Source organism: Anopheles merus, chromosome X (assembly GCF_017562075.2).
Source record: "Anopheles merus strain MAF chromosome X, AmerM5.1, whole genome shotgun sequence".
Taxonomy (NCBI): Eukaryota; Metazoa; Arthropoda; class Insecta; order Diptera; family Culicidae; genus Anopheles; species Anopheles merus.
Window position 1 is genome coordinate 1,491,732 of NC_054081.1, and position 12,690 is coordinate 1,504,421.

General features: G+C 49.4%; 3 protein-coding genes across 6 annotated transcripts; 1 reads left to right on the plus strand and 2 right to left on the minus strand.

Annotated features, from left to right (window-relative positions):
• Positions 1-987: 987 nt before the first annotated feature.
• LOC121595733 (fatty acid hydroxylase domain-containing protein 2) lies at positions 988-6,245 on the minus strand. Of its 3 annotated transcripts, none has more exons than XM_041920143.1 (4): positions 6,158-6,245; positions 2,526-2,794; positions 1,726-2,430; positions 988-1,656 (listed from the first exon to the last, which is right to left on the minus strand). In XM_041920143.1, exons 2-4 carry the CDS (start codon positions 2,792-2,794, stop codon positions 1,500-1,502), a joined length of 1,131 nt encoding a protein of 376 aa, XP_041776077.1. In that variant the 5' UTR covers positions 6,158-6,245; the 3' UTR covers positions 988-1,499. The 3 variants fall into 3 exon arrangements, with proteins under 3 accessions (XP_041776077.1, XP_041775901.1, XP_041775985.1); XM_041919967.1 differs by lacking the exon at positions 6,158-6,245 and adding an exon at positions 3,645-3,968; XM_041920051.1 differs by lacking the exon at positions 6,158-6,245 and adding an exon at positions 3,470-3,638.
• A 176-nt stretch (positions 6,246-6,421) lies between these two features.
• LOC121596436 (fatty acid hydroxylase domain-containing protein 2-like) lies at positions 6,422-8,295 on the plus strand. Its single transcript, XM_041921394.1, has 3 exons — positions 6,422-7,004; positions 7,200-7,830; positions 7,917-8,295. Exons 1-3 carry the CDS (start codon positions 6,893-6,895, stop codon positions 8,056-8,058), a joined length of 885 nt encoding a protein of 294 aa, XP_041777328.1. The 5' UTR covers positions 6,422-6,892; the 3' UTR covers positions 8,059-8,295.
• A 1,923-nt stretch (positions 8,296-10,218) lies between these two features.
• On the minus strand, positions 10,219-12,467 carry LOC121598963 (integumentary mucin C.1-like). Of its 2 annotated transcripts, none has more exons than XM_041926354.1 (2): positions 12,349-12,467; positions 10,219-12,259 (listed from the first exon to the last, which is right to left on the minus strand). In XM_041926354.1, the coding sequence occupies exon 2, from the start codon at positions 12,026-12,028 to the stop codon at positions 11,066-11,068; it is 963 nt and encodes a 320-aa protein (XP_041782288.1). In that variant the 5' UTR covers positions 12,029-12,259; positions 12,349-12,467; the 3' UTR covers positions 10,219-11,065. The 2 variants fall into 2 exon arrangements, with proteins under 2 accessions (XP_041782288.1, XP_041782296.1); XM_041926362.1 differs by having other exon boundaries at positions 12,329-12,467.
• Positions 12,468-12,690: the final 223 nt, after the last annotated feature.

Sequence of the window (12,690 nt, forward strand, 5' to 3'; positions counted from 1 at the left end):
GGATTATTGTGTTTTTCTTTCTTTCTAAAACATCCCTGATTCTAGTGTAGGAATTAAAAAGATGTACAGTAACGTACTCTTTCCACTCATTCCATTGCATCAGCTGAGAACGGCTATGCAGATCAGCCTCCTCCCGACTTTTCCGACTCGTCAGATGATACCATGGTTGTCTTGTAGACGATAGACCCTTCTGACTCTTGAAAAGATGACATCCATCGTATCGTATTCACAGCAACAGCTCTTGTTTGGTTTAGATAAACAATACTGTCACGAACTGATGATCATGGGATATCCGTTATGGCGTTCTCTGCGACATCAAGCTAGCTGACGCATCTTTAGTCAGGACCGAAAGGCAAAATAACTCCTCGTTTGTTCACTGAATCTGTTTTTGGTTATCAGAGAGACAAGCAACACATCAACACCATATTACATAATCCAAACAAGAAACTGAATCCCAGCTGGAATGTATGATATTTGAGATATTTGAGACCCAAAATGTTGAACATATTCCACAAGATTCAGATGAATAAATTAGATTCTTTTTGGAGTTATAAGATGGAAGTTTTTTACATGATCTTGATTCCCCGAGATGTCTGTATCAATCAGAATAGGTTTCCATGCTCTTCGTATTGAGGTTCATTTTTTATCACATGCACACAAGTCACAAGTGGCTCCAAATTACAGGTCACCTCTTGTACTTGTCCAGCCGGAGTTTAAACTGGATAACAAAAAAGTAGTACCAAAAATATAGACTTGCATAGGTTCCATTATTATTCGTATTATCAGATGTGGATGAATCCATATCCACCAAACTTGGTTCTGTCATCTAGGTTTCCTTGAATCCACTGATTGTTTAGGCTCTTTTCCAATAAATTTGAGTACTATTGACGATGTGTGTAAGAATTTACCACCAGTTGGATAGTGTCATCGTACGAAAAATCGCTAAAACCGTTTCCATTTATTTAATGCATACAGTAGTACAATCAGTGACGTCATCATACGTTCAATTTATTATGCTGTCAACGTGTATTAAAGCATTCTTTCGACTCTTTGTGGCGCTCTTAGCGCAAACAAATCCGCTCATCCTACAGACTAGTGAATAATAGGAGCTTTCTCTTTCTCTCCCTCTCTTTCTTTCTGGCCCTCTGGGGAAATTTCCGCGACTGTCCATGTCGAACGTTGTTCTACTGTGGCTTCTAGCGTGATGGTCCAGTGTGGTTCGTTTGGGTGTCTTTCTGTGTGTTGCCAAACGTGAATAGTACCTAGCAAAAGAAGTATGCCAAACTCTCTGATGCACACCGAATGGTGAAGCGACTTCCTTTTCGCACTTTCGCAGAATGTTTCCTCGCACGTAGCTCGCTCAACCGGCTGCGCTCCTTTTGTAATGGATAGTCTGGTGCCGTGACCAGGATTTACGTACATGTGGGCTATGTGTGGCTAATGCTCGGTGATTTGCTGTGACATCCAATGTGTGTCTGGTAGGTGTAAAAATGTGTCAGTTAGAAGGCCTTCTTGGCCGGTTCGGGGAACGCCTCGCGGGCCGGTATGAAGCTCAGCATCATGATGTGCCGGGCGTACGCCTTGGTCGTGCGGAACAGTGCGTCCGTACCGTGGAGCCGATCCAGCACGCCCAGCACACCGAAACACTGGTTGAACCTGGACAAAAATAAAAATCACCAATCAATCAAGAGCTCGACATGTCCCACAATCACCCCGCAATCTTACTTGAGATGGTGAAAGTCGTGCGCCTCCGGGCTGGGAAAGAACGGCAGATGGTAGCCGGAGTGAGCGTTCAGCGTGGACAGTATCACGAGCGTAAACCACAGCCAGGCGACCGCCACGTGGCTGCCGAGCATGAAGATCCCCAGAAATGGTGGCACCAGATTGCTGAACACGTGCTCGACCGGATGGCAGTAGATGGCGGTGATCGCGATCGGGGCCGTCCACTCGTGGTGCTGCTTGTGGATGTACCGGTAGATGCGCCGGCTGTGCAGCAGCCGGTGCGCGTAGTAAAACCCAATCTCCTCGATGAAGATGCAGAACGACAGCTCCGCCAGCACCCAGTGAAAGGTGGGCAGCTCGCGCAGATCGTTCAGGCCGCGGAACCGCATCGCCTGGTACATGCAGTACGCCATCGGCACCCCGACGACCGTCTGGTTCAGCAGCACCGTCGCGATCACCTTCGCGAGCCGGCGCCGATCGACCGGCTCGTTCGTGCCCGGCTGCATCTTGTACCGGCGGATGATGGCGGGCCGGCAGGTCACGTCGAACAGGGTGTAGATGCCACCAAACACCCAGTATACCGCCATCGTGAAGATGGTCGTACTGGCCACCCAAAGGTGGGCCGGATCTTCGCCGGTGAAGTCGATGAACCGGTCCCACTGCGACTGCCAGAAGTCACCGGAAGCGCCCCAGAACCGCTGCAGATGCCTGCGAACAGATGCACACAATGTAAGGGAGGCACTCGTTTTTTTTTTTGTTTTTTTTTGTTTTTTTTTTAGACGCACTGCGCCGCCACCACTCACCAGGTCAGTGTGTTGCGGAAAGCGGCGAACCCGACGAGAAAGAAGCTCACGATCACGAGAAAGCTGTACAGGGAGGAAAGGAGGCGCGGGTTTTGCGGCTCAAGCGTGGTCGCCGGCCCGGCCGGGTCCTGGCCAGGTGTGCTCCTTCCCTCTTGCGCGTTCGGCGCGCTCTCGGCACCGTCCGGTGGGACGACATGAGGCTGCAGTTCGCCAGCAAGCGACGAACCACAGTCGTCGGCCGGCAATGGGCTACTGGAACTGCTCTCCATCTGGGAGAGTTGGAAGGAAGAGAAACGGTTAGAAAGCACTTCCAGTTGCACGTGGCACTCAGGTTGTTTGTATACACCGCGCGTCACACACACACACACATGCATGCACTGTCCCGCGCATAAAAAGGGCTTGGAGGAAAGGATGCCAAAAAATCAATTCATTGATTTTTCATCCAGACCACCTCCCCCTTGGGTGGACAGGTGTCTGTGTGGTTAGGTGACCCCATTCTACCCCGATTCCCATTTTTTGTCTTTTCCTGATGCGGGGTCCATTTTAATGACGCATTTATTTTTAATACGCACCAAGCAGCGGCCACAACAAGCGCAGCCGTGTCGGTTTGGTCGCGATTACATAAATCAATTATGCCCCGAAGGTCAAGGGTAGTGCGTGTTTTGTACAACACCAAAACATCCCCCTCTTTCCACCTCAAGAACCGCCCGTTGCTCCCACTAATTAGTAAGACGAGGGGCTCGGGATGATATCAACACGCGCGGTTTCTCCCGCTCTCCGTTCGTTGGGTGCCTTTTGGACGGCAAATGCGCGTCGCTTTCAGTTATGCAACGGCAATGCTTTGGAGTGTCTGTTTTGATTGTGCTTGAACAGGGCTTGAACTCCAGGACCAGACACACACACACACACGCACGCGTTTAATTCGTTTTGAATTGGACACTTGCAAAACACCAGCTGGTAGTTCCGTTCGAAGACTTTAGGTCTCTCTAGGACCCCGGCCCAACACTTGAGATCTTCCCAACAAACGAGACGTGTTGATAGTAGCGCTGCACTTTCTTTCTTGCTGAAGTTTGGGACCAAAATCTTGCTCTGCGTGTGGGTGGGGAAAGAAATAGTTACCCTTCAGTACAATGTTGCTGCACAGCTGATGTGTGAGTACACCAGACACCAGATGCGAACTAATGTCGCGCTAGCGACGGGCTGTAAGGATATTCGACGCAATTTGCCCGTAGCACATCGCACCCGACAGCGAGAAAAGCGAGAGACACATAAAAACACACACACACACACATACATATCCACAGATGCATATGTTTGTGCTTTCCACCTCTCTGTTGCGATTGACCGTTTTGCCGTTTGGTGGTTGTGCCGGAATATTGGACAAACAAAGCGCGCGCCCCAAAACCCGACCGTCCGAACCGCGCCACAACACAGACGAAGCTTTTCCGACGACAGAGAGCGAGAGAGTGAGAGTCTGTGTGTGAGAGAGAGAGAGAGACATTGGTTGGGAAAATTGAGAAATGTTTTGCCGAGAGCGAGCTACAGAGGAAAAAGCGTGGAAATGCTGGTGAGCATTCGTGGTTTCGGGACTTCAAAACAAATGTCGCGCTTGAATGTGTAAACAAAGCCTATGGTACATCGGGCAATATCTCTTCTTCTAGATAAATTTGGCACATTTCCCCCTTTACAGGATGATCATGCATAGAACCTAACAATCACATGCCGACAAACCCTGCATCCTTTCACAATCTCTGTTGGTTCTCTTGGCTATGGTTCTCCCCTGTCTTTTGCTGACAATTTTCCCTCCCTCAGGGAAGAGCAACCGTTTGGAGCTGGGGAGTTCAAGATGTCTAAGATCTTATCATTATTTCGATTATTTTGTTAATTTGAATTGTCTAGACTTGATTACAGAATCTACTTTCAATAGGCTATTTGTGGAGGGATTGTTTGTAATAATCGTATCATCTAATTAATAACTATTTCTGAGTCTACATTTATTCTTACTTATCATCCATCATCTGTAGTACTAGTTACTCGTATTACTACAATAGTTGAAGTCTACTAAAACAATAGTAAAGTTTACTACTCTACTAAAGAACCTCTTCTGACAGATTTACGAAACAAAGATCAAGATGATAATGGCATTCCTAACAACAAGTTTCACTCTACATAAGTACATTCTTCGGTGAGCGGACTGTGTAGATGTTCAAACTTCATCTTAGAAAAGCCCTCTTCTTCTATTTGGAGTGACATCCTACGCGGACATCTCTGGCCTATACAGGCTTTCGAAACTTAATTCATTACCACGCACATCCGGATAGTTAAAAAATCCTGGCAACCGGGGGACGGATTCTAGGTTTGAACCCATGACGGTCATGTTATTGAGTTGTTCGAGCTGACGACTGTGCCATGGGACCCTCAGGAAAGACATCAGCTCTAATTTACAACAGGAACATCGAATTATTCGCAAGGTATCATGTATGCTGTATGTCTATTCTGCCAATATCTTTCTCCAGACGAAAAGCATATACCTCTAGCTATTAATATGAGTAAGTGGCAGTCTAGTTCCTGTAATTGATTCAATTCGTGACCTTGGTTCATTTGTTGGGATTTGATATAAGTGTAGCTAGGGATATCAGAAACCCTTTCATGATTCAGACTCCTGTTCTGTGCTATCGTCTGTTATATTTTTTAGTTTGCTTGCCTTTGATGGTCCTCTGAGCAATATTAGTAGGATAGATGGATGGAGGAAATATTATTTTGCGTTTCCATCGATGATCCATATCCATAAAACTTGCAGCTCCTTGCAGAGTACTTTAGCACAGATCATGGTAGACCATACCTCTTTGTTTCTCACAACTCCAGTGGATATTAAATCTTACCCCCACCGACAATCGACACAAACGCTGAGTGCATTCGCGCGCGTCCTCCACAGAATGCACTTTTGCACTCTCCCCCAATTCCCGGCGCTCTCTCTCTCTCTCTCTCTCTCTCTCTCTCTCTCTCTCTCTCTCTCTCTCTCTCTCTTTTTATATCTCTCACTGTTTTCCCCCTCTCTTTCTCTCACACGTTGCTGTATGTCTCACACTGTTATACAATTCCGCAGAAAAAAACGCCAGCGCTCTTTGTTGCTTCGATGCAAAGCGACGGGGCAGGAGAGTCCAATTAGCGTTGCATGTGCTGCGTAGAAATGCAACAGACAACAAAGCGTTGGGCAGTGAATAGATTTTGTGTTTTTTTTCTTCCCTCTGTCTCTCTCTCTCTCTCTCTCTCTCTCTCTTTTTTTTTTTTGTTCTATTTTCTGCACATTGTGGGTGCCCAATGACTCAACCTTTTTGTGTTTTTGCAAGAAAGCATACACAAAAAAAATGCAAAATACAAGAGCTAACAGAGAGACGTTCTAATGCTGCTGTTGCCAACCAACTTCGAAAAAGCCTTTGCAACCCTCGAAGCATTATGTTTATATCAGCTTCCTCTCTTCCCTCCCCTCCCCTCCCTTGCCCATCCCATCTTCATCAGCCCTTATCAAGGCGTGCGCAAGCGGGAATAATGACTGGAAGACTGGCAGCTGAGACTTGCTCCACTACCTGCCTTTGCAAATAAACTGCAAATAACTGATGTAACCTGCTTACACGGTGACAAAAAGAAAGGAAGATTCGCTTTCCACTCCTGCCCACCACCACTCGTCCAAAGGAAAGGAAGGGCAGAACCCTTGCTACAAATGCTGCGCAAATCCGGCCTAATCTCGGCTGCGATTAAACCGCTCAAGAATGCGTTCAACCCAAAAAAAAAAAAACGGCGAAGGTCTGACCTTTTTAATCTTTAGGCCGCACTCTGGCGCTCTATATAGCGGGGACGGACAAGTTCGCGGTCAACATTAAACGCGAACGGTGCGCCTCTGGACTACGTAAAAATCCAAGCGTCAATAGAAGCAAGCCGCGCGAGTACGCAACGCGAAAAGCGCATCACGCAGACCGTTAGACCGCGATAGAGAGAGCACACACACACACACACACGAGCGCACGCTCCGCGCGATGGTGTAATTGTAAAGCAATTGAATCTTCAATTGCCTACCACTACCACCATCACCGTTGGCGACCGAAAAACAATCTCACAATCAAACCGAACGCTGCCAGCATCGCGGCAGCGCACACACAGAGGCTTTCGCTCGGTGCGCACGCACACAGCCCCAGCAGCCGGGCGTGTACCGATCAGGGCCGCAACACTCGCATCTCTTTATTTGCAAGCCGTGCACGATCCGGCCCAGATCAGTACGTGCGAGTCGATTGAACGGTGCGAACGCGCGCAGTGGGCAAAGTGGACACAAACTACCACACACATACACGGACACACAGACAGATGCGATCATGTCGCTCACGGTGGAGCTGTTCGATCTTCCGGCACACCAGTTCCGGGTGTTTTGGGGCGCTTCCGGCAGCATGTGGCAGTCGCTGTGGGACCGTTTCCTCGACTTCACCGGTACGTGTGTGTGTGTGTGTGTAACATCCAACAATCACAACAACAACAACAACAACAACAACAGCACCATCAACCGATCACAACACGATAATAATCTTATCGATGAGCCGCATTTTCAAAACGCACTTTTGTTCGCCATGGTCCAATTTATGCACATTTTCTCCCCTCTCTCTCTCTCTGCCCCGTTCCGGACAGGTGATAACCCGCTCGCCCTTTGGACCGTCGGGTCGTACGTGTACACCTCGCTGATCTACTGGAGCATCGGGCTGGCCTACACGCTGCTGGACGTGACCGGGCGGCCGGCGGTCCTGCGCCGGTACAAGGTGCAGCCCGGCACGAACGAACCGGTCGACCCAGCCCGGCTGCGCACCGTCATCCGGCAGGTGCTGTTCAACCAGTTCTGCACCGGGCTGCCGCTGCTCTTCCTCATGTACTACCTGCTGCCGGGGCAGACGCGCGACACGATCCGCCAGCTGCCCACCTTCGTGACGGTCGTCTGGCAGCTCGGCGTGTGCATCCTGATCGAGGAGGTGATGTTCTACTACAGCCACCGGTTGCTGCACGACGGCCGCATCTACCGGTACATCCACAAGCGGCACCACGAGTGGACGGCCCCGATCGCGATCACCGCGATGTATGCGCACCCGGTCGAGAACGTGCTGAGCAATCTGCTGCCGATTGCGGTCGGCGTGTGGACGACCGGGTGCCACATCTCGGTCGCGTGGCTGTGGTTCACGCTCGCCATCTCGAACACGCTGCACGTGCACTCGGGCTACCATTTGCCGCTGCTGCCCAGCCCGGAGCAGCACGATTACCATCATTTGAAGTTAGTGTGCGGTCGGCAATGGGGGACGGAACGCAAATTAGAACAGTTATTTTACACCTTTTTCTGCTGGTTTTTCTTTCCACAAGGTTCAACCAATGCTACGGCGTGCTCGGTGTGCTGGACTGGCTGCACGGCACGAGCGAAATGTTTCACCGGTCGAAGCAGGCGAAGCGGGACTACATCATGACCAGCCTGGAGCCGGTGCGAGAAACCCATCCCGATCAGTAGCTCCTGTAACGCAACGAGAGTGTTGAAGAGGGGAAATCGTCTTCTGAGGACCATTCAATATGTTGATGGCGATGGTGTAATTTTAGAGCAGCCGCTATACGACTAAGCTTGGCTGGTATCAAGCCCAGCGAAAAGCCTGTTTTGAACCAACGGAGCAGGAGCAAAGCAATTACAAAGAGAGTACATATCTATATATATATTTTTAAATAAATATAAAATGTTTGCAAAAACCTTGTACTTGCGCCGGGCACCGAGAGAGCAGTTTGTGCCATCCGATATCCGAACTGAAATAGCAAATGATCCTTGCTCGATAGAATTTAGTCGTTGTTCTTTTTGTCCAACTTAAACTTCCTCCAAAAGAGTCCTCAATTCCGGAGCCGATACGATACTGGAATCGATTACGGAGAAGATTCCGGGGTTGACTCCAGAGCCGATTCCGAAAATGAGTATGGAGCCGATTCTGGAAAAGACTACGGAACCGATTTCGGAAATGACTCCGGAGCTGATTTCGGACATGAGTCCGGAGTCGATTCCGGGATCAGAATAGGCTCTGTAATCGGCATCGACCTGGGGAAAGGCAATTTGCTCCGGTAGAGGAATCAGAATTAACTCCAGAAATGGAATTAGCTCCAGAAGAAGAATCAGTTCTGGAATTGAATGCTTTAGAATCGCCTTGGGGTCTCTTTGATAGAATTAACAACAATCCATACTTCTTGCTTTGACGCTCTGTATCAAATTAATTATCTTCGAGTGCTTCTCACGCTCAGATAATTGCTGAGTAGCAGTGTGTAGCCCTTTGGACTTTGGATGCAGTTCAGCAGTGAATGCATCGATTAAGAGGGATTTCAAGTGAATTGCACTTAGCAAAAAAAAACCCCACAGCGAGCAGTACTCATTGCATCCCGTCAATCAGCTGGTCAAATCATTACATCCCAAGCAATAGAGACAGTACTCCCTATTTATCCATTATAATAAATTCGTAGCTGTCGTACATTTACATTACAATTCTTTCCGTTTTGACTAAAGCCATAAAGGAAGACAGCTTTCCAAGGTAAACGAAAAGGAAATCTAAACTGTTTTGCTGTGTTTTACACACACACCTAGCACGCAATCATATACGGCTCATATCACCCAAGAAATAAGCAATTAAAAACGGTTAAGCCACCGCTGGAGGAGGGATAAGCGCAGGCTATCTTGCCCGCGTGCACCAACACCCCAAGCTGGTCCATTTGGGGTTTCACTGTAGCAGTATCTCAACAACATCTGCTCGTAACAACAACAACAAAAACTACTAAACTGATAAGATCGAGCAGTGTGTGTGTGTGCGCCTCTGAGCGTGAAATGTTGGTCATGTCGTATCAGAAGCTGACTTGCTGCTTTTCTCTTCTTAGGTGGCACAACGAACCTACCGGGCATATGAAGCCTGCGCCGTATTGAGGGCTTACCAGACTTATGGACTATCGGTTTTATCACACCCACTGGACGGTCAAGCCACAGATAAGGGTCCGGCAGCGCAAATAGTGCTCAGTTGGCCACTTAGTTACGGGATGACCTCCATAGATCCCGTTCCACGTACTTCGCGTAAGGATCTACCCCAAAGAGTACTAGCTGAGAAATGTTTGAGTGATGTTGAAATGAGTTTTGATGTCGCGTGATTATCACCGACAGCCAAGAGTTGATTGCACAAGAAACCACCAAGCGTGTGATGGTCGCACCAACTGTTTGAGTCTCGCCTCTGATCATCACAGTAGAGCTCGTGACGCTGACATGGATTTTGTTTCAGCCGGAATTTGTCATGACTATGTCAGTGACATTTTGCAGAACTGTTCACAGTATGAAAAAAAGTCATGACATAGTGACTGACCAAGCGCTGGTCGCAAAAACGTCACGATGCTTGCCAATCGTTTTGAGTATCACCTCTGGTCATCACAATTGAGTGTACGTGACGCTGACATGGATTTTGTTTCAGTCAGAATCTTTTATGACATTGGCATTTTGGAGCACGGAATTTCTTTGAAAGTATTGAAGTGAGAAAGCAAAGCAAAGAAACATTTCATTATTAACTGGTGTGTTAGTGTGTTCCTCTGTTCGCTTCGAAGTATATTTTGTCATAATAATAATAAAAAAAGAAATACGTTAACAATACTTGTTTTCTTCTTCTTCTCTCCCTCTTCCTCTGATCTAGAGATAACTCACAGTAATAGTTCCAAAAAATTGGTTTACCTTTTAGTTTTGTTACTTTCCGTTTTGTTTTTTTTCTGTTATCGCTTTTTTCACTATATCGTTTTGCTAAATTTTAACTCTTACCCTGTCCTACCCTTCGTACGTACGACTATTACTACTACTACTACTATCAGCGTAACAGAGCCATGAACGGAACGTACGAAAGCTTCCTTTCTGTTTGTTTTTCTTTGCGTTCGCATTTTTTATGATTTTGTTATGAGTTTCACGTTTTCCATTCCCTTTTTTTTTTTTTGGCGGCTTGGATGGTGGGGACTCATCCCGACCGGTTAATCCTTAGCCTGTACTACACCTACAGTGTCTGCCTGCTCTACTGTGGAGAAGGGGGGAAGGATTTGATCCTAACCGTGTGTAGCTCTGGATTTTTGTGGGTTATACGGGCAAGCGCAAGTGGTGTAACACCTTCGCGAAACATTCCTCTAAAACTACCAAACAAAAATAAAAGGCAAATTAAACGAAAATGTTAGGGGGCTTTAGTTGCGTGTCTACCTCACGGACAGGATGGGAGGGATGTACGCTTCTACTTAGCTAATCTAAAGATGGGGGGAGGAGGGGGGGGGCGATCGCCAACGTCCCCAAAAGATTCTCTGTCGGCTCGGCCGAAAATTCCACAGCAAGAGGGGAGGGAGTTAACGGGAGAGGGCTTCAAGAAGGCACTTTATCGCACATTAATTAACGTTTGCTGTTCCAATTTCGCTGGCCCGCTGGAAGCGGGAAGGAAGATGAAGGGCCAGGGCAAGGGGAATGCGGGGAGGGAGGTGGCAACTCAGTAGTTGTACATGCCGTCGATCAGGAAGTCCATCCGCCGGTAGTGGCGCGTCAGCCAGAACTCCTTCGCCCGCCGGTACGACAGCAGAAACAGGCCGAGCAGCAGCGGGATGGCAAAGATGAGCGTCACGATCGGGACGATGTACTCCCGGCGGCTGTTCGGCAGGTCGCCGCCCGGCGGCAGATACTCCTTGGAGAACTGGGCGAGCGGTTCGTCGACGCGCAGCCGGCCGCTGCTGTCCACCTGCGGATCGTACGGTGCCGCCCCGTACCCCGGTTTGGCCGCCTGCAGCAGGTTCGGCTCGTCCTCGATCGAGTAGGTGATCTTTGGCTTCTTTGGAGGTTTGGTGGTGGTGGTGGTCGTGGTGGTCGTGGTGGTACTTGTCGTTGTGGTCGTTGTTGTTGATGTGGTGGTGGTTGTGCTGCTGCTACTGCTAGCCGCGACCGTTCGCTGGGTCGTTGTTGCGTTGGCACTGGTGGGCGGCCTTGATTGTGGTGGTGGCTGAACCGCTGACGTCGCCGTTGCTGAGCTCGGTGCGGTTGAGGACGCGTTTGCACTGGTGATTGCAGGCAGGGTGGAACCGTGCGTGCCGGAGGAAGACGTGGACTCGTGCGGCGTCGTGCCGGCCGTTGCGTTTGCCGGTGTGTGGGTCGTGCTGTTACCGGACGCACTGACTGTTGATGGGTGCTCCGGGACGGCGCTCCTCACCGGGACGACCACATCGTTGCTCACGCCCTTCCGCGCCACTATCCGCTGGCCCCGGTCGGCGTGGTGCTCCTGCTGGGCGCTGACCGTCCCGTTGTCCCGCTCGCCACCGTCCGCCAGCATCGCACCGATCACCTTCGCCACGGTGACGTTCACATTCGGAGCGTCGGGGTGCTGTGGTGGCGCCCCGTTTCCACTGCCCCGGGCCAGCAAGATCGCACCGAAACACACGTAGTACACGAGCGCCGTCTGCATCTTGCTCCTACTGCTGCTGGCAAGTGTTTGTTGCACCTTTTTTGGCAGACTGGTTCACAAACAACAACACAACGCTGGTGGAGCCCCTTTGGCCTGGCTGGATTCTGTTACCACCGTGTCCGGCTGTGTATTTGTCCTCTCTCTCTCTGTCTTTGTCTCTCTTTTACACACACTCACACACACGGTCTACTTCATCGTTGGCAAACTCGGTCGCAATCTTTATTTGTTCGGCTGTTGGTGGAGCGCATCGAGCGAATGGATGGATTAGTTTCTTTGCCTTTTCTTTACTCCTCCCCTTACCTGTACGCCCACCCGCTCACCTTGCTTTGAAAACAAAATATGTGCAGCCGTCGAGGATGGGTGGGGTGTATCCACCCCCAGAACGCCCCAACTGCGAAGTTTTGCGCTGGCAACACGAGACGGGGATTTTCGGTTTGTTGTGACACCGCTAACGTCGTCACGTCACGCGGGCGGTCAAATGCCCAAACGGCAAAAAAGCCCGCTAAGGCCGCGCTCTGACAACTATCCGACAGGACAGACACAGCTCTGTCGGTCGAGCAATCTTGCACCGACGAAAAATGAACGATGGTCGATACCCAGGTGACAACTGTTCTACATTTTTAGCTTAAACTCCTCGTGAACAGCTCGATTTAACCCTTTGC